Here is a 21001-nt window from a genome sequence, read left to right on the forward strand (position 1 = left end):
TGGCCCTCGGCCTTGGTTCAGAGAGACCCCTGCATTTACCAAAGCCCTGTTTTCTCTCTCTTGATCTCACCTGTCCCTGACCCCTGTCTGTGGCCTCCTCGGGGACCTGTTTTTTACCTAACTAAATTAACCTACTCAAGAGGACTTATCTGGGCAAACAGGAGCCCTCCAAAGTACAGAAGACTGTGGGGGAGGGGGGCGGGGGCGGAGGAATTTGTTCCCACGCCGGCTCAAGCCTCTTGCTCCCAGGAAGGGAGGCCAGCAGGAGCAGACCTGGGTGTGGGGAGGTTTCTGTGCTGGGGTGGTGGCTGTGAGGAGAGCCTGGAGAGGCAGGACAGAGGTAGAGGAGGACAGGGGCCAGGGAGGGGGCGTCCTGTAGGGTGAGTGGGGCTCTGAGTAGGACCAAGCAGGGCTTCCAGCAGGGCCCAGGACTTGGGCAAGAAGCAAGTCTGTGGGGCCTTCTCCCTGGGGCAGGTCCCCAACCAGCAGTAAGGGAGGAGGGGCTCCTGGCCCTTGAGATGGCCTGAACCAGCTGGTCTCCCTGTCCTCCTGAGAGTGGGGACCAGCCATCTGTGAGTCCCAAAGGCCCCCGCCCCAGCCCTCTCAGGCCCACTTCAGAGCCGAGGAGCTGAGCCTTGACCCCTGGCCCCGCAGCCAGCTTGGTGGGGTGGGGATGGGGGGAAGGTCCAGGGGCTCCTGCTGGGATTGCACAGGCTGGCTGGCACCGGCTCCGCTGTGGACCCACCGGGCTCTGAGGGATTTCCTGTCCCCTACATCCCGCGGTCAGCAGGATTGCGCTTGAGTTGTTTATGGTCCTGATGACTGCATTGATAACTGCGATAATGTGGGGCCCAGGCCATGCCACTGTGCCCTCTGGGCCCAGCAAAGCCCTTTCCCAGGGTCTGTCCCCACGGGGGACAGCGGGTACCAGGGGGACAGTGGTCACTGGCAGGGGATGGGCTGGGCAGGCTGCCATCAGCTGAGCCAACATTGGCTGGTTGCTGCCTCTGCTCTGGTCGGTGCCCCTCTGCCAGCCCCTTGACAGACAGCTGGAGTCCCAGTCAGGCCCTGGGGAGGGCTGAGGTTCTGGGTACAACATGGGTGCTGCTTGCCACCTGGGAAGCCCCAGGCAGGGGTGCCCCTCAGACCTGAGGGGCCCTGGGACGGGGGGCAACACAGAGCAGTGCCTGTGGGGCCGGCTGCGGGATCTCCCAGCAGCCCTGGCTCAGAGCCGCCTGCTGAGGCCGGGGGGCTCTGAGACTCACCCCAGCTTTGTGCCTAAACCTGGCCCCCAGGGATCAGGGACTCCAGCTCTGCACCCGAGGCAGCACGCCCTCACCTTAGCCCACCCCCAGCCCTTGGTCAACCTAGGGCTTCATCTTCATGCTCAGACCCCAGCAGGCTCAGGCCTGGGGAGGGGGACTTCCCAGGAGATGCTGTCTGCCCCCCATGGTCACTCCCAGGGGACACAGGCTCTTAGTCCGGGTGCCCCGAGCAGGATGCCCAGGCTGGAAGCCTTTCCCTGGCTCCGTCATGGCTCCCTCGGATGTGCTTGGCTCAGCCTCTACGCAGAGCCCCTGTGCAGAGGGAGAGCCAAGGCCAGGCCCGGCTCGCAGATGGCTCCTGAGCCTCTGACCCTGACCCTAGTGAGACCTCCACTTGTGGACTTTGGTTCCCGTCCTGCCAGATGGGGCCATCTCCTGCTGGGCCAGCTACCTGGCAAAGGCCGCAGGACCACCCCAGTCAGGCCGGAGCTGCTTCACGGTGACCAGGCCCTCAGCAGGGCTCAGGTGTTGGGGATGTACAGCCCAGCAGGCCAGGCCAGGAACAAGGGTCCCAGTGGGTACTGCAGCCTGGGCCTCCCTCTCCCTCTGTGATCCCATTTACCTCTTGGGGTCCCAAGGCCTCCCTGGGCCAGGGGCAGCTTGTACCAGGTGGGGAGGGGACAGACTGCAGGCCCCAGGGCCCAGGAGTGGGCAGGGCAGGGATGGAGAGCGTCCTGCGTGGGCTGCACCCTGCCCCACCTGCTCAACTGTAGCCTGGATTGGGAGTAGGCTAGAGCCTGTTGTTGCCAAGGCAACGGAGCAACCGTGCTCCCTGCCCAACCAAAATTCCTCTATTTTTAGCTTCTCAGTTACTTTCAGATAAAATCCATGTAGACAGACGAGCTCTCTGGCAAGATAACAGCCCGCCTCAAACCACAGAAACTTCAAAGTGGAGCCGCAGGGGGGCCCTGGCCTGAGAAAGGCCTTCCTGCGTCTCAGAACCTCCTGTGGCTCCCGGGCCGCCTGCAGAGAGGCTAGGTGACAGACCGAGGAGTCCGGTAGGCAGAAGTGTCCCCATGACCTGCGCCATGCGGGACCTGGCACCCTGGAGCACAGGGAGCACGCCCAGGCCCTGTACTCCACTCGAACACCCCTATTCCCAGTTAGGACCCTACCGTGGGAACTGAAGGTGCCCTAGGTGGGGGCCAGGATAGCCCACCATTCCATCCTGAGCCGACCCCTCCTTCGTACCGCCGGGTCCAGGATAAGCCAAAGATGTCCCCACCTATAAACCTGCCTCAGCTGGGTTCTCCCGTGCCCTGCCCAGAGTGGAGGCTCCAGGCAGCTGGAGCCAGGTGATAGCAGGTACCAGGCAGCTCCTGCCACCCCTCCACTCAGGACACCCTCCGGAGGCTCTTGGAGCACAAAGCCGACTTCGGATGTGCAGGAGAGAGCAGGGTTATGGTGACGGCCCAGCATGTCGGCCTTGTGCTCTCTCCCCGCTGCTCAGGGCAGAGGCAGGGCCATAGGCCTGGGACGCGAGGCAGAAGCAGCAGCCTGAGGAGTCCTCCTCCCCGAGGGCACGCGGGCTGCCGCTGGGGAGCAGCGCACGGGTGGGCCCGCACTGCCCACCTGCCCAGGATGCGGTTCTCATGAACTCTAGGAGGGGTTGGTGGGCACAGGCTGCCGCTTGCCAGGAAAGATGCTCACAGTGAGCGTGGAGCGGGGAGGGGATGGCATAGCCCTGACCAGCCCAATCCTGAATGCACACGTCGCAGTGATGCCTGGCCAAGGGCCCAGCGGGCGGCCTACCTTGTCTTCCACCCGGTTCAGGCGGGCGCCGAGGGTGTTGCTGCCGCGGTCCTTGCTCTTTTCTACGGGGTGAAGCATGGGAGTCAGGGAGGCGTATCACCAGGTAGGGCCTCAGGGAGCCGGGGGTGGGCAGCAGAGGGCCAGAGGCCCGAGCCCATGAGAACGTCACTTAGAGCCCTCGGTGGAGGACACGAGGCTGGTGCGGAGGGAGGGCAGTGCTGCCGTGGCCCTGAGCTCCATCCTGCCCCCCAGTTCCACCACCTCCAGGAGGCCTTGCACAGGGCTGCCGGGCCGGTGTGCTGTCTGCCACGCAGACCTGTGACTCCAGACCCCATGGGGCCGGGGATGCCTGCCGGCTCAGTGGCACCCCAGCTCATGTGTGAGGTCCTATTTGAACTGGGCTAGGGCCACCCTGAGGAACAGGCCTTGCCCTGTCCCCCTGGTGTGACAGCCCCACTGAAGTCACCCCGTCCTCCCAGGACCCCCTCTGAAGAGTGGCCCTCAGAGCATGTGTCCACACCAGATCCTGCCGTCAGTGTCCACAAGCTCGTCGGCTGAAGGACCCAGGTGGGTGGTCACATGACCAGAAAGTTCCTGGGTGAAGTGTGCCCAGGGCCACTTTGCACAGGGTGCCTTCCTGCCTCTCCCACTCCAGGCCTTGAGCCCGTTCTGGCCTGAGGAGAGGCAGAGGTGGGCACAGGGCTGAGGGAGCGTCTGGAGGGGCTGCCGCCTCCAGGGGCTTGATGCACGAACCCACCTGAGACAGGGATGAACAGGGAGGGCTTTCCGATGGACTGGTCCAGCCTGGGAGGGAAGGAGACGGAGACTAGCTCACACTTGGCCCAGGTACCACGTGGATGCCCAGGTGGGGGTGTGGCGGATGGGCTGATGTGCCCAGCAAAGCGACAGGCCACCCGCCCACACTGAACACTCAAAGACACCACCCCTAGGCCTGCCAGGCGGCTTCTGAGCCCCCAGAGACGTATGTGCCTGAGAGCCTGGCAGGAGGCTCAGAGAGGAGGGCAGCACTGGTCATCTTGTAGACCCCCACCCGGGTGGGGCGGGTGGGTCAATGATAGGGACCTGGACCCTGGCCCCACTGGCGATTGGGGGCGATCCGTTCTCCTAGCTGGGCCCTGTAACCCGGGGAGTGAGGTTCCCAGGTTAGCCCACTGGTCTCAACCTGTGCTGGTCCCCAAGGACTACGCTGCTTCCATGGGGTCAGGATCCAAGCCAGAAACCCAGAATGTGCTGACTCGCAGCTGTCAGGTCCTCAGCTCCAGGCCCAGTGGTAGGCCGACCCGCAGGTGGGCAGACCCAGGGATGGAGAGACCCTGGATGGAGGGGACGCCCGGGGGGGGGGGGCAGGTGTCTTGAGGAGAACTCAAGTTTCTTCTCTCCCTGGGACCAGCCAAGGGAACAGGCCTTGTCCACTGTGAGGCTAGGGCAGGGCTGGCTGGGGCGAGACTCAGCATGGGGGCAACCCCCCAGGTCCCGTTTTCCCACGACCCCTCTGTGCCCACCTTCTCTGCAGCTCTTTGATGCGCACCATGAGGTTGAGGTGGCCTTGAGAGTACTGCTCGATGACATCCCGCACATCATAGGGCTTCCTTGCTTGCTGCAGGCCAGAAAGACACGCGTCACATCCCCTTATATCCCATGGTGGGGGGACTCTAGGCAGACCCCTGTCCTGCACATGCTCAGCAGCAAAAAACTGCACTTGGGTGTAGGCTAGTGATGCGGTCCTGGGCTTTAGCTTCTCTTTCTGTAAGAGGGGGTGGCTAAGCCTGGCTCCTTCCTTCTGTAAGAGGAGAAGCTGAGCCCTCGTCCTCTCTCTGTGAGGTGAGATACTAAGTTTTGTTCCTTCCTCTGTAAGGTGAGTGCTGGGCCTTGTTCTTCTTTTCTGGAGGATGGGATGCTGAGCTCTACCTGGCTCTGCCTGACAGGGAGGGAAGGAGAGTGGATAAGACGTTAGGTTAGAAAGCCCAGGGAACTCGGAACCGGTACCTTGCCAGAGACAGAGGGGCTGTGGCTGAGTCCAGGGCCTATGCCTCTCCCTAGCACACAATGATGGTGACTTTGAGTCAAGGGGCCAGCTGAGGGGCTCTCCCTGGTGCGCTGGGGCGGGGGTGGGGGTGGGGTGAGTGGGGGATGGGAGGCCCAGGAACCGCTCCGTCCAGTGCTCAGGGTATTGCTGGTCTGGTCCTGGGCTGGGGTGGGTCCTGTGCTTGTGCCCAGACTGCTGGGAGCCTTTGGGCTACCATGTCTAGGTGTGTGTGCAAACGTGTATCAGGAGCTTCTGCAGAGACATGTGCAGCAGGAAAGCAGGAGGGGGCAGGGCAGTGTGCAGGGCAGCAATGCCCTGCTGGCTGCCTGTGGCCAGCGGCATCCCAGGCTGCTGAGGCTTATCTTGGAGCTGCTGAGCTCCCGCCAGGGTCTGCTCAGGGTCTGTGAGGCCTCTGTCAAGTGGCTGCCTGGGGCCTGGCTGGAGAGACCACCTCAGGTTCTCTCCAGATCTAATGTCCCCTGGCTGCAGCAGGAGCCAGAGATAGGCCGACCTGTCCAGACAGACCGACATTGGACGGGGGCATGCAAGGCGAACTCCAGGGGCTAAGAGCCCTGGCTCCACAGGCCAGACACAGGGGCGGCTGGCTGGGGGCTTATCGGCTACAAGGCAGGCAGGGGCGTCGACCGCCACTCCTGCAACTGGAAGCCAGCCGGGGTAGGTGGGATGCAGGTGGGCAGACCGCTGATGGGGGAGTAGAGGCATTCCCAGAACTGGCATGGCTGAGGCAGCCCTGGAGCCCCCAAGCTCCCCCGTCCAGAGCTCCTCCTATCCCTGCATCACTCCTCGTGCCTGGAGGCTCCGGCCTGAGAACCAGCCCTCAGAGGGAGCCCCAGGCCCCACCCTTGCCCAGGAGCCCTGTCCTGCAAAGGTCCTGCTGCTGCCTGGTTGATTCAAGGCTCCCAGGGCCGGGGGTGGCAGTGAGAAGCGAAGAGCTGAGGTGTGGGTTTCCCAGCCTGCTCTGGAAGATTCTTAGGCCACCATAAGGACCTGGACCTGTGTCCTGAGGCAGAAAAGGGATTCCACGGCCTGGAGGGAAGTGCAGGGCTCTTGGCCTGTCCTCTGGGCCCTGCACCTATGCCACCATGTAGTTTTCTTGCCTATGTCACAATGATGGGCCTGCAAGAGCCACGGTAGATGACCTCATCATCTCAAGTGGACCTTCCTGGGAACCATGAGGGTCCACATGCTCTGCTGGATGTCCCCAGGAAGCCCAGTGCCCACCCCAGCATGGCCCCACAATCCCAAGTAGGTCCTGGGCTATTCTGGGCGGGGGGTCTACCCTGTGCCCACTGGGGCCCACTTTCTCAGGCTGGGGACCCTCACTGCCCTGGTAGAATACTCAGAACCCTTTGTGTCATCAAGGTGAAATTAGCAGCTGTAGCTGTCACTACCAAGCTGCTGCCTGGCAGGGGTGACACACCTGGCCGTTCCTTTGCTCTTGGGTGACTGTCCTGTCTGCACCTGATCTCCAAGGGACTTCCTGCAGTCTGTTCTCACCTGGGAGGGTGCCCTGCGTGAGTTCCCACCCAGCAGTCAGGACCGAGGGCCCTCTGTGCGGGTGCCAGGGTAGGGGGTCCACACAACATGGCCACGCCTCATCCATGGGCCCCCAACTCCCCAGACATCGCTGGGCAGACCTCCCAATGCTGGCTGAGAGTGGGCTCTCTTCATCTATCGGGATGACAGAAGCCAGCCTGCCCCCAGCTGCATTCTCTAGGGACACCCCCACCCCACGGAGGCTGGCAGCCCAGAGCTGCAGGCCTACCCAGCTGGGAGACCCGCTCACGGAGCAGGGCAGGACTCCTGCCTTCTCCAGACCTGCACAGTGGAGGGCCTGGGTGTGGGGAAGTTTGTTGGGTCCTTCCCAGGTGGTTTGGGGCAGGTTCTGCCATCTCTGAGTCACTCCAATGGTATCCACCTGTCCCTTGGTAAGGCAGCCTTGTATGACCCACAAGAGGGCAAGTAGAGTGAGCCCGTGTGGTGCCACCTTCCAGTTAGTGATGAGGGAGGCCGTGTGGGTGCCCACAGGTGCCCAGGCCAGGCCTCCGCAGAAGTGTCCTGGGCCAGGCCTTCTGTCGTGGTGGGAAAGGACTTCCCAGGGACAGCAGGGTGTTGGGTGATGGTCCTGCATGGCCCTGCCCGTGCAGCTGGCAGGTGGAGACCCTGGCAGCCCCCACTGTGGGCAGGAGAGAGTACGAGGGGCTTGTGCTACTGCAGCGGGCTGCATGGGGCAGGCCGAGTGCAGACAGCTTGGCACCAGACTCACCTGGAACTTCTTCTTGGCCACAAAGTACTGCATGCGTCGAATGACCTTGATGGTGGCCCGATGGTGCTCGCGGAGCCTGTGGAGGGGAGTGGAGAGGAGGTGTGAGCAGCCACCTCTGCTGGTCATCCTTGCCACACTGTGAGAGTGCCAGTGGCCCTGCTGCCCACAGACAGACCCTCCAGAAACAAGGAGAGTGTTCAAGTCCGGGGGCTCGAGGGGAGGCAGGGGACAAGGGTTTTGGAACAGGAATGGGTTCCCCTCACTGTGAATAGGAGGAGGGCCCTTTCTGTTGGTCATTCAGAAGAGGGTGGGAGTCAGGGCCTCGGGTTTGAAGGCCTGGCCTCAGGCTCACAGCATAGTAGGGAAACTCCCTCCTGCAGGCCGTGGGGGCCAGGACCCGCCGGTGGCCATGTTCCCAGCTGCAGTAGTCGGCGGCGCTCGGAGAAGCCAAGACCAGCAGGGAAGAAGTGCTACCCCTGGGTCACCCCCCCTGGGTCACCCGGGCCGCTCTGCACAGGACACAGCATGGGTCTGCTTCTAAAGAGCCTTCTAGAAACCAAGTGTCTTCAAGAAAGACCATGGAAAAGAGAAACACGAGGTCTGACGCATGTGTGCACAAGGAAGAGAACGCCAATGTGGAGGTCACAGGAGTTTCCTTTCGTCCACAAGGCTCGCTCCCGACCAGCCCTCCTGCTGGACATTCACTGTGATGACCAGAGTACACAGTGATGATAGCCACTGGATGTTGGAAGGCTTTTAGAGAATGCAGGACACAGAGGGCCAGGATCCCAGCAGGAGGGACAAGACTGAGGTGAACCCACACTCAGGCCACATGTCCTCCTCATTAGGGGAAATCGTGGCACACGGGACACCCGGGCTACTCGGCTGAGAGGAAACCAGTGGAGTCCAGGGCCACCAAGTTGCCAGGAGATGAGCAGACCAGATCCTCGTGGGCAGGCCACAAGCTGTTTCCCTGGAACCCTCCGCGAACTCCTGACCTGGCATGTGGGTGAGATTTGGAGAAGCAGAGAGAGGCAGCTGCCTCGGGGTGCAGAGCCAAGCAGAGACCTCCACAGGCTCGTGTCTCTGGGGAGAGCGTCCTGGGGATTCAGATGGACTCACAGACCCCCACACTCTCAGTTAAGCCTCGGCTGTCTCAGCCCTGACTGGAGCAAACGGCCCTGACCAGGCTGTTCTTGCATGCCAGGAGAAAATCCTGCAGAGGGTCAACATCACCAGGGCTTTCCATTTGCTTTTCATACATGAAGGATTGAAAGTCAAGGGAAAAAACAGACCTTAGAAATAGATCTGAAGTCATGGCAATGTAGAAGCCTTGTCGCTCCTTCCAACAAGAGATGGAGTCTGTTTCCCTGCAACTTTGGCCTGACTTTGTGACTTAACGTGACTGTCAGAGTTGTGGGAAACTCGTGCTGTGTGTCACTCACATGCTGTTGGGGCGTGGCTGTGTGAGCAAGCCCGAGCTCCGTGGTTGGAGGAGCCTCGTGGAGAAGAGAGGGGCCCCAGCCAATAGCCACAGCACCTACCCGTAGATGGGAGAGATGCTGTCTTGGACCATCCAGCACCAAGAAGGCTGCCAGATGACTGTAGCTGCCTGAGTCACCCTGAGCAACGCTGGCAGAACCACCTCCCAGTTGAGCCAAGTCCAAATTCCTCACCCACAGAGTTGTAAGCAAAGAAAACAATTGTGTGAAACCACTATATTTATCTGTGGTTTGTGATGTAGCAACAGATAACTGATAGAGAAATTAGGATTTGTGATTTTGATCTCTTGAAACACATGGCATTGATTTTGGATCCAGGCGCTGTGCAGGGACAAGAGGCACATCACAGGACATGGGCCTTGTGATGAGAGCACGCTGCCCCTGTAACTGGGCGAGACCTCTAGGTGTCTCCAAGGGGTGAATGAACTTTGCACTGAAGAGGAACGTGAAGACCATGGGCGGAGGGGCAGACTGCGGTGGGTTAAAGATGGGTACAGAGTCTTGGCGATTCCTCCACCGAGGGCGCCAGTCATTTCCGCCACGGTCCACTTGCTTGGGCTTTGTCCTCAAGAGGCTTTGTGGTTTCACTTACCCCCTTAGAAGGCTGCTGCCTCTCGGAGAAGTCTGAGTTAGCCTGCTGGAAAAGCCCAGGGAAGGAGAGTCGGGGTGCCCTGACTGACAGCCGGGTGCTCCAGACAGGTGAGGCGGAAGCCACCAGCTGCCCGTGGCAAGCCCCAGCAAGCCCACCAGCTGAGCAGCCCAAACCACTGACCCACAGACTCAGGAGCAAATAGATGGTTGTGGTTCGCTTCTGAGTTCTTAGAGAGCTTTAAAATAACCTTGACAAACAGGCTCAAGAAAACCGACGATGAGGAGATGGGGAATTTCAGCAGAGATAAAAACTGTACACACATAGCAAAATGGAAATTCTAGAACAGGAAGGGCAAGAAAGGAACCAAGAATGCAGTTGGTGGGTCACTCATAGGGGCAGTGCAGTAGAAGAGCTGCCCACGAATCAGCGGGAAGTGGCAATGGAGCACGGAGAGAAAATAGAGATGGAGGAGAGGTGGGGCCAATGAGGAAGAGGGTAAGATGGTAGACGGCATGCATTGTGAACCATCAGCATCCCAACTAGGATCCTCAGATCAGAGTAAAAGCAACCACAGAAACGCAATTGAAAATCAGAAACCCAAAGATTGATGGTAGGACGATAGAAATATATATATATATCCTAGTATAGCTGAATGAAAACAGGTATCCACGAACTAGCATCAGGCCAAGTAGACCTTAAGCATTACTAGAGATAAAGAAGAGTAGTTCACAATTGTAAAAGTGTCAAGTCAGCAGAAGAGATCAACTCTGTCTGCACACGTCTATAAACATGACCCTAAAACATGGAAAGCAACGCAGCAAAATGAAAAGATGAAACAGAAAGTTCTCCACCACACCCCACCGCGACTGCCAGAGAAACACCCACCAAAAGCCGGACGTGGACAGCTCGAGGGGGCACCTGTGCAGTAGTGACCCCCGCAACGGAAGGCCACACAGGCCTCCGAGAGCACACAGAGCACTGACCCAGAGACCAGACCCAGGGCGGGAAAAGCAGGTGCCCACCCCCTTCTAGGAACTGAGCATATTCTCCAACCACTGTGAGGTGAGACTAGAAATCAGTGGAAAAATACAGACACGGAACTAGAAAATCCCCAAACAAGTCAATGAACTAGAAGATTGTTTTAATTGAATAATAAAAACCTAGGAGATACTAAGGAGCATAATCGATGAAATAAAAAATGGACATTATATTGAAGAGAATTTGGTCAGAATTTGCTTCTTCAGAGAGGCTAAAAAATGGAGAAAGTTTTAGCAAGGTTGATAGAGTCTGTGAAGTCAGGGCTTGACAATGGAATAGGGACCGTGGACCCAGGGAGATTGCAAAGCCTATGAGGAGCATATGAACAAGAATCATCTTGGTGATTTAGATAAAACAGATTCATGCATCAAAACCACAGTCTACACAAAGAAAAAAGGAGAAATAAATATATCAATTGTCCAATATTAATTAAATTAAACTGGGAATTTTAATGATCTTCTGACAGAGAGAGCTGAATCTTGATGACTGTCAGTAGGTTTTCCCACACAGTTAAGGAAGAAATCCCACCAATTTGACCCAAATCTCCTCAGAAGATTTTTATGAGGCAGTGTAGCCTTGATGTCCACGTCTGACAAGGGTGTTGGAGAAAGAGAACTCAGGGTGGATCCCTCCCACGAACTAGATGCACATATCCCAGACACGGTGGCAGTTAACTGGATCCAGCCAGGCCTGAGCCAGGTGCGCGAGGTCCCTTCAAGGTTGGAATCAACAGCTCACTGCATCAGCACAATCGGGAAGAACCTAGAATCAACTTGAAAGATGCAAAAAAGCATTTGGTAAAATTCGAGACCCATTCTTGATGGAAACCACAAGTCTCCACGCACTAGGAGCAGAAGGAAACGCATTATCTAAACAAACAAGAAAGCAAGGAGCTGAAGAAACGGAAGCAAACAGACCGACCAACCCAGCCCTGGGCACACATCCCCCTTAACGTCAGAGGGCTGGGCACCTGGCTCCTGGGACAGGGAGAAGGCAAGGATGTGGCGCTTGTTGCGTATTTAACGTTGGCAAGAAAGTCCCGACCCATGTGTCAAGGTGAGGAACGGAGTCCGGGTGAGGGTGGCACAGGGAAGAGCAAAACTGCCATTGTTTGGAAATGATGCAATCAGGTGGGAAAAATACACAGGGATCCTCGGACGAGCCGCTGGGATTAACAGATGGATTTAACCAGGATTCTGGTTTTAAGGATCATCTATAGCCATCAGTTACTTTTCTCTTTGCCGGTAACAAACAAATAGAACATGAAATAAAAAGAAATCAATTATAGCAGTAAAATACCTAAGGCATCCATCTATTTAAAGATGAGCTTGACCTCTAATCTGAGAGGCAGTAAAGCCCAGGGAGAAGTTAACCAAGACTCAGGGAGGCACGTGACGTGTGCGAGAGGAAGGAGACGCCATCAGGGTGACCTCCCCGCGCCAGGGCATGGGTTGTGCTCAACTTCAGACTGTTTTTGTGACTATGCTGATCCTAAAATATTTTCAAAATGAATTTGAAGAACCACAAAACTGGAAGATGCAGCCCCAGAATCGAAGACGCTGTCAGGTGGGGGGTGCTCGGGTGGGGGGCGCCCAGCAGCACGGCGCGTGCACACACGGGAAGGGGAGGAAAGAAGAAGGGAAAGATCTCTGCAGATGGCGTGGGGCTGGCAGGGGACCGAATACGGTGAGGGGACGGAGCAGCACATTCAGAGACTCACCACGCAGGTGGCCCTCGGCGTTGCCACCTGGGGTGCTGCAGCTGAGTGGAGGGCCGTGTGGGCACCTGCAGGGCCGACGAGGAACCCAGAGCCCACCCCGCGCCATGGCGCAGTGAAGTCGGGACCTGGACAGGATGGCAGGGGAAGGCGTGTGCCACCCTCAGGACACCAAGGGCTCTCCAATGCAGCACCAGAAGCACAAACTTTAAGGGAAAAGCTCTTGACCAGTTAGAGCCCGGGGATTCCCCCCGCCTCATCCTAGGCCTGACCTGCCCCGGGACCTCACTCTGTCTCTGCCGCCCCAACCCGCCCACTCGGAGGTCTCCACAGACCCTTCACTGCAAAGGGTCCTCCTGGGCTGGGGCTAGGGCTTTGGGAGACCCTGTGTGACTACCAAGGACAGGGCATGGCCCTCAACTGGTGACAACATCCAGGGCTTCTCAGATCCCGTTTCTCTCAAAGGACCAAGTGACCACTCCAGAAACCTGCGGACACCCCTGTGCCACCCTCTAGAACAGGCAGGAGCCTGCGCAGCCACACAGCCCTGACCTGGCCGGGCCAGAGAGCCAGGGCTCCAGAGTGCCTGTCCCTGTCCCAGCTCTGCTCGGCCATGGTGTGGGCTGGCCACCGCTCTGGGACAGCCCTGGCTACCTGGCCTCCTTGCTCGACAGAGACTCTTTGGTCTCCGAGGAAAATGCCTGTCGGGTCCTTTCACAGGAGCGAGCTCCTTTCTGTCCAGACTGAGTATGCCGGGAAGGTGGCCAAGCAAGCGTCCCTTCCTGGAAACTGACACAGGAGTAGGCTAGTGGACACAGGCCTTGGCTTGACGAGCCCTCAGGTAATGGGGCCTGGGTGCTCCAGGTGGGCATGTACCTGCCCAAGGAGGGCTTCTGATTTCTGCTTCTTCTGAAGGGGAGGACCCACGACCCTCCCAGTTGGAGAGAGTCTTGGGAAGGGCAGGGGGCCCTGGGCATTCTGGGGAGGGAAGGGATGCTGCCGGGGGAGGGAGCAGCCACCTGGGCCTGGGGCTGGGCCACGGGGTGTCAGCCCCTGAGTCACTCATCATCACTCATGCACTGGTGGTCACGCATCCTCTGACTGACGCCTCACCTGTTCATTCATTAATTCACGCACTCAGTGGTTCATCCTCGGCCGGTTGGCTGCTGGGCTGCTTGAACTGCTCAGGGTGCAGCTGCTCCTCACCACTCCTTCACCTTGGGTGCTGGCTGGGCACACAGCCCTAGCTGGGCTGTCTCGGGGGCCGAGCCCAAGGGTTCCAGAAGGACCCTTATTTCTAGATGGGTAAAATTCCAAGCCAGGAGTCCCATACTGCCCAGGGGAGCTGGGCACTCTCTGGCCACCCCAGAGCCACAGTCTACGTACACTGCAGCGAGAGCCATCTAGCTCCATGAGTCTCCATCAAAGTGTTTTTGCATCTTGTCTTAAAGTTTTCTTTGGATATTTGTGTGGGCCTATTTCTCAGTTCTGTTTCATTGATCTATGATTATCTCTCCTCCAATGATACCACACTATCTTGATTCCTTGCTGCTCAATAGGCCTTAAAAATTGGTGACCTTGTTGGATGCAAAATTACAATGGTGTGTAATCCCAGCCATTAGGAGGCTGAGGCAGAAGGGTTGCAAGTTTGAGGCCAAAGTGAGAAACCTATCTCAAAATAAAAAATAAAAAGGGCTGAGGATATAGATCGGTGTTTAAGCACCCCAGTACCAAAAAAAAAAAAAAAAAAAAAAACAAATAACAACAACAAAACCCCAAACCCAAATTGCAATCTCTCTCACTCAATCTTTCTTTTTCAAAATTATTTTAGTTATCCTAGAATTTGTGCCTCTTCATATACATATTAGAATGAGTTTTTCCACATCTATAAAAAAAAATCCTTGCTTGGATTTTGTTAGGAATTTTGTTGATTTATAGGTAGTTCTGGGGAGAATTACGATTTTTGCGATTTTGATTCTTTTAATCCACAACCATAGAATGTCCCTCTGAGTATGTGGGCCTTTCTTGGTGGCTTTCATCAGCATGTTATAATCTTTAGCAAAAAGTTCTATACATGTTTTGTTGGAGTCACATTTCGATAGTTAGATCTTTTTGAGATGGCGTTTTGCTATGTTGCCCAGGCTGTCATCAAACTCATGATCCTTCTATCTGAGCCTCCCAAGTAGCTGGGATTATAGGTGCAGCCACCACATCTGGTTAATCACATGTTGTATACATCTAAATGATTTTTTGTGCCAAGGATGAGCCCAGGGTCTCATGCATGCCAGGTAAGCATGAGGTTTGATGAATAATGTGATTTAGGTTTGATATAAGTGTGTTAGTCTCTTCCTTGGCATTGTATCGCCAACACTCACCCACGTGGCTGACTGCCACCCTGTCTTAGCTGGGGTAGAACTCTGCTCTCCCTCCTGCTGGTGCTGTGAATGGACTTGTGATGCTCCTTCTGTCCCCCCTTGGTTGTTTGTGTGCCAGTCTCCTGTGGGTGGATTCTGAGACACACAGTTGCTGGTTGTGGGTATGCCACACTTTCAGAGTGAGAGTTCACGGCAGCCTTGCTCCTAGTTGGTGGAGACAGTCCTAGTGTTCATTATCTGTAGGAAGGGCAACAGGCTCTGGCCATTTGGTGGAGTACCATTCAGCCTTAAGAAAGAATGAAGTGCTAGCACGCTACAACATGGATGAACCTTGGAAACATCGTGCTAGGTGAACGGAGCCAATCATGGAAGACCACATCTTGTAGGATTCCATTTATATGGAAATGTCCTGAACATGCAAATCCATAGAAATGGAGAATAGATTGGTGACTCCCTAGGGCTGGGGTTAGGGGAAAGGGATGGGTGCAGAGTTGCTTTTGATGAAAGTGTTCTAGATTTAGTAGTGACCCTTGCACAAGCGTGGCTGACCCTCCCAGATGGCTCCTGAGAGCAGAACGGTTCAGAGGGAAGGTGTACAGCTGGGGAGGCTGACAGGCCCCGTAGAGAGGGTAAGGAGCGTGGGCAGGGAGCTCTGAGCCTCCCTGGCCTGCCTGGGGACACCTGTTTATTCCAGGAGGGACTGCTTCCCCAGGGCCACTCAGGAACCCAGGCAGGCCACCGGCAGAGCATCTCTCCTTCCAGGGCAGGTCTGGTACCTCTTAGCTCCCCATCTGGCCCCAGCCTCATCCCTTCCAACCATCCCTTAGAGTACGGCTGACAGAGGGATTTCTAAGGGTCAGATCACAGATCCTGTGGCCCAGCCACCCATTTCAAATCCTGCTGTGGCTCCCTACCACGGTCCCAATAGCCTCCCTGCCCTCAGGGTGGCTTTCCTGAACCTTCAGGCTGGGCCCAAATGGAGCAGAAAGATGAGCCGAGCTCTTTGGGAGGATTCCGAGTTCTGGGAGGATTCTGAGTCAATGCGTTATCTCATCACATGTGACACTAAACACGTACAGTTCCTGTGTCTTTGCCAGATGGTTTTCACTTCAGCCATTCCCGAGTGAGAGTGACCCTGGGCTGGCCCCAAGCCCAGGCTGGCCAGCACAGCCACTGCTTTTGCGGCCATAAAACTCTGCAGGATCTCAGGAGTAGGTAGCTGGTGTGGACACTGCAAAGCGACTTATGCCCTAGAATTAGGTGCAGGGATCAACTCCCCAGGATGGAGAACACCACAGTCTAGATGGTGACCCTCCAGAAGTCATGTGGGAACCAGGGACAGAATGATAGAGTCGGGACATTTATGTGCCTCAAGTGTTCTTCCATGGAGCAGCCAGCATCCCCAGGGCAGTGGTGCTGGGGGTGGGGTCTTGGGAAGACCCTTAGGCCATGAGGCGGAGTCCTTACCAATGGGATTAGACCTTTATAAAAGAAGCCCCAGGGAGTTCTCAGCTCCCTTTACCCCTCCACCATCTGAGGATACATAGCGGGCGCCATCTTGGAAGCATTCACCACTTCACACTGAATCTGCCCCCTCCTTCAGCTGCACCTCCAGTGTCCTGAACAGTAACTTCTACTTAGAAATTGCCCAGCCTAAGGTATTTTGTTATGGCAGCCCAAGTGGACTCAGAGGCCAAGTATATTTCGTTGGAACCCCCAGAGCCCACAAGGTACAGACCAGATAAATAGCTACTTAATCCCACTCCACTCAGTGTTGTCCCTACTAACTCCACCTAACTCCCTCAACTTGGTTAAGATCACCTCAATTAAACTTAATGTAGCTAAACTTAGTGAATTCCACATGGTTCTGTTCAGCGTGACTCAAGTTGGCTCAAGTCAAACTCAGCACAGTGAAACTCCAAAGCTGTTGCTGGGAAGAGTTGAATGTGGGAATGAGGATGAATGGACCCGGGTACGTTGAGGATGCTCTGAGGGTGTGGACGAGCATGTGGTAAACCCCCCAACACAAAGGTGTCAAGGTAGCAGCAAAGTTTGCAGAAAGCAGAATGGCATCTTAGAAGACACCTGTGAGCCCCTCTGTGAGCTTCGGATGGGGCCTGCCATGCCCTGGTGTTTTAAGACGGCAGACTTGATGGTTCACTCTCCAGAGCAGCCCTAAGGCCATCACAAAGCCCCCAAGTGAGCAATATCCCACGTCACCAGCATTAATTCTGGGGACACTAAGAAGGGAGAGGTTATGGAAAGGGAAGTTGGAATTTGAATGGCTTCCTGAGGAGCTGGACCCCGGAGGTGGGACCCTGGCCGCTGGTGGGGTCATCTAGGCTCTATCTAGATTATCTTTGCCAGTCAATCCTTGGGGATGAGAAAGATAAATGTGGTGACCCTAGGACAATCAGGAGTAGTCCAGTTTCCAGAAAGCACCTCAAATCACTAGTCTTAGATAAGAGTGTGGAAGAGAGTAGTGGCCAGGCTGTGTGGGCAAAGCCCATGCCTAGGTTGGCCAGTGGTCTGACTGGTGTGTGATGGACATTCATCAAGCCATTCCATTCCCTTCTCTAGGAGGGACATGTTGTAAGATCCTCAGTGGATGCCTGACATCATGGGTCTCACCAAACCTTCTGAGAACTTATCATGCACTGTGATCGCAACTTTTGCAGTTCTGGAAAGAACAATGAAAGTCTCCTTACCCATCTTCACACACAGATGCTTCATCTGACTATAGATCTTAGCAACTCAGCACACAACTTTTTCCTTTTCCTTATTAAGTAGAGAATTTTCACCTAAAGAAAGCACATTACAGCTTCTCTTTGGGCACATCCGAATGGTCAGCATCACTACTTTTGTGCTTTGGGACCACTGAGTTAAACACAAGCACTTGAAACCTTGCTCAGTTACTGAAATGAGATGGTTGCTAAGTAACTAACAGGTACAGAGCATATACAGTGTGGAAACACTGGGCAGAGGGATAATTCATGTTCCTGGCAAGACAGAGTGGAAGAGCACAGATTTCATCACACTACTAAAACAGCAAGCAATTCAAAATGTATGAATTGTTTATTTCTAGAATTTTTCATTTCATATTTTTGACCATAGTTGCTGTAACTGAATTGTAGAAAGCTAAACCTTGGAGACAAAAAGTGGGTAACAGGAATCACTCAATGATAGTTCTAGGGAACATTTTAAAGAACTAGACTGTGCGTAGCAAGCACCTACCCAAGGAGCCCGATACCACGTGGGTGTGGAAAGGTAGAGACAGGAGATGTACACTGAGTGTGAAGCAGAGATGTAGTCACAAGAAGGCTGTTTGGGGAAGGCCTGGGGAGCCCTGCCTGTTTGAGCCATAGTAAGCAGGTGTGGCAGTGTAACCTCGAGAGGCTCAGCACAATTCCTGCCAGAGCAGGGCACCAGGAGACATCAGCAACCAGGACAGAAACCACGAGAACACCACCAGCAGCCACCCGTGACTGTGGCCCTGGGCCTCATCTTCGGTGAGCATGATTCACCCTCAGCTCACAGGGAGAGGAACTGATGCAGGACAGAGCTCCGGCTCCAAGAGGCCAACCTCCTGGGCTGTGGTGGCCTTGCTCTGGGGTGCAGGGACAGCAGCCTCACCAACCTCTGTCCTTGCTCACCCTCTGTCCCATGCAGGTCCTAGCAGGAGGAGGATGGCGGCCTTTTTTAAGAAGGGTGTTGGTGAGGGCTCACTGGGGATGGCAACTCTCTCAGAACAGTGGCCAATTTGCAAGGGGAGGACATTCCACTGGGAACTCGGACCCTTGGAGGTGAGCTCTTGGTGCCTCCATGTCAACAGGACTCAAATCCTCACGTCAGAGGAAGAAGGGGCTGTTTGGAGGAGCACCATGGGATGGACGCCCACTTTGGGCATCTGCTCAGTCCTCATCTCCCTCTCCCGGTGGACCCCCCGCCCCTCTCCCAAATGTGCCGTCCATTTCCTTCCAAGAACCCTGGGCTTCTCCTGAAGTGGGGGTGGAGGTGAGAGAACCCCATGCTGTGCCTTGGCTGGTTCTGGCAGATTCTTTGAGCTTTGGAGGCCTCAGGAGCTCAAGGGCCCAGAAAGGAAACCAGAAGGCGTGGATGGGACTGTTTTCGCTCTGACAAGGAGGTGGCCTCAGGGAGAAGGATGCAGGACAGCCAGACATGCCCGGGCAGCTCTGAGCTTTGGAGATCATTGGCTCTCAAGGAAGCCTGTGGCTGGGGCCTCCCTGGGGCGCGGGGAGCACGGGTGCCCCAAGTCTGGCGGGTGGCCTGACAGTCCGAGGCAGCCTGTGCAGAGGGGCTGGGAAGGAACCAGCAAAGAAACGCATCTTTGTCCGGGCTTTGTCCCGGGAGGGGCTGGCACGCAGACAGAGGGAAAGAGCCGGCGAGGTTGGGGTGTAAGCAGGCGCTGGGGAGGACCCCATTTAAATCCTGGGGAGATTATGAGGACGTTTGTTGCAGGCTGTCAGCCCTCATTAAGTTAATGGAACCGGCGAGTTGGCTGGCTTCCAGCGCGCCGGAGAAAGAAAACAAGAAAAGTGTTTTCAGCGAAAGAGCCAAGAGATCCCGTTTCTCTCAGCAGCCCCGGGAGATTACGAGCCATCAGTAATGGCCTCACCAAAATGACTTATTGGGAACTTGTTGATTAAAACAAGGGAGAGAAAACCCCTAATGTCTAAGAAGAATTACATGGGCTTCTTACTGGTCTTCGTCTAGAAAAGTGATTTGTGAGCATTTCCTTCCAAAAGCTTTGTGAATTATAAAGCAACCCGTCCTGGCCAGGGCCCCTGCAGCCGCTTGGGTTTCAGGCAGGAGAGGAAAAGACACAGAGCTAAAGGGGATCCGTGCAGAATTGGGGTGCAGGGGATCAGAAACCACTCGGACACTGCTTCCACGGCCCCAGGGAAGGCTCCCCGGGGGCCCAAGGAGGGGTCCAACAGGCAGAGAGCATGTCCCTCCAGGGCACAGGGCAAGCACCTGAGGCTTGGTCACAGGGGAGGTCCCTGGTCCCCTTTCTAGCCAAGTGGAAAGGAAAGCTCTGGGGGTGGGGACTTCTGCGACGAGGCGCTGAGGATGGGACTCCTTGCAAGGGCCCTCCTGGAGCACCTTGTTAGGTGCCCTGCTTCCCCTCCCCGACGGATTCCCTAACCTGCCAGGTCACCCACAAGCCCAATAGCTGTTCCTCCAACTCCCGAGGCCTTGGCCCTGGGCCGAGAGCCCCATCCTGTTCCAGCCCTGTCTTTCCCCTTGATACCTGGCATTCCTCAACCTGCCCAGCTGTGGACCTGGTCTCTGGGCCCACCAGACCTCAGGTGGGGGCTCCTCTAGGTCCCGCCCTGGCCCCAGGTTCCAACAAGATGCTCCTGAGCCCCAGGGCCCCTCCCAGCCTCTTGGCCCGTCTCCCTTCCGTTTTCCATGCATTCACACAACACGTGTCCCGGACTCAGTTGTTCCGGCCCCTGTGCTTTTAGAGACGTGTCTTAACTCTGTCACCTTCTTGTGCAAATAAGGATGCTTAGGGCCCAGAGAGGCTCGGTCACTCGCCCAGGGTCATGCAGCCTGGAATGGGTACGGCTGACCCGCCTTCAGAGCTGCCGCCCGGGCTGGAGCTCATTCCAGACCACGGAGTCCCGCGCTCCCGACCCCAGCCAGGCCTCCCAGCCCCCCTCCCGTCCACGTCTTTCACTAGCGACCCCAATGCCCGCCTTACGACGCCTGTACCCCTGCCAGCCATGGCCAGTGAGCCCTGTTCCACACACAGCGTCCACCCATTCTTCCTGAGTCAGGTGGAGGAGCTGGGCCAGAGTCCTGTGGGACACGGCCCCCTCTTGGGAGGCTCCACCAGGTCCCCAGGCTTCTTTAACCCATAATGGCAGAGGACTTGTTGCCGTGGCTGTTCCCCCTCCCTTGCTGCAGAGGCCTCTCGCCCACCCACCCTCACCGCATCCTGAGTAGCTCATGTCTGGTAACACAGGGGACCCAGAGCTGCCCTCCAGGCCATGGTCCACAGGGCGACGACTGTAGAGGGCTGTGGCCGCTCACGGGGCCAGGGGCCGCCCTGCACGCATGGTGGCTGATCGAGGGACAGAGACCTGTCCGTCGGGTCCCACTCACCTGGCCAGATCACCCCCCAAGCTCACGTGGGGGTAGAGAAAGGTCTGGCCTGTCCCCTCCTGCACAGATGGCCTTGAGGCCCAGAGAGGGAAGGGCCGAGGCGGCCAGGTCTGCTGCAGAGATCGAGGGTCCCCGCTGTGGACTGTGGGCAGCCTCTGAGATGCCCACACCTCCAGATGGGTGTGGGGTCCCAGCCCCTCCCTGGATCTCCTTGCCAGGCATGTTCCACTGGAG

At 56.6% G+C, this 21001-nt stretch overlaps 1 protein-coding gene across 3 annotated transcripts in view; it reads right to left on the minus strand.

Moving 5' to 3' along the window:
• Positions 1 to 21001, minus strand: part of Kcnq1 (potassium voltage-gated channel subfamily Q member 1) — a 292310-nt gene that overhangs the window by 54319 nt on the left and 216990 nt on the right. For all 3 annotated transcript variants that reach the window (XM_076844874.2, XM_076844873.2, XM_076844872.2), the window contains 4 exons: positions 7412 to 7487; positions 4601 to 4695; positions 3835 to 3881; positions 3078 to 3139 (listed from right to left, as the gene is read on the minus strand). In XM_076844874.2, coding sequence (XP_076700989.2) covers positions 3078 to 3139; positions 3835 to 3881; positions 4601 to 4695; positions 7412 to 7487 — 280 coding nt within the window. The remainder of the gene's footprint in view (positions 1 to 3077; positions 3140 to 3834; positions 3882 to 4600; positions 4696 to 7411; positions 7488 to 21001) is intronic.

Source organism: Callospermophilus lateralis, chromosome 2 (assembly GCF_048772815.1).
Source record: "Callospermophilus lateralis isolate mCalLat2 chromosome 2, mCalLat2.hap1, whole genome shotgun sequence".
Taxonomy (NCBI): domain Eukaryota; kingdom Metazoa; phylum Chordata; class Mammalia; order Rodentia; family Sciuridae; genus Callospermophilus; species Callospermophilus lateralis.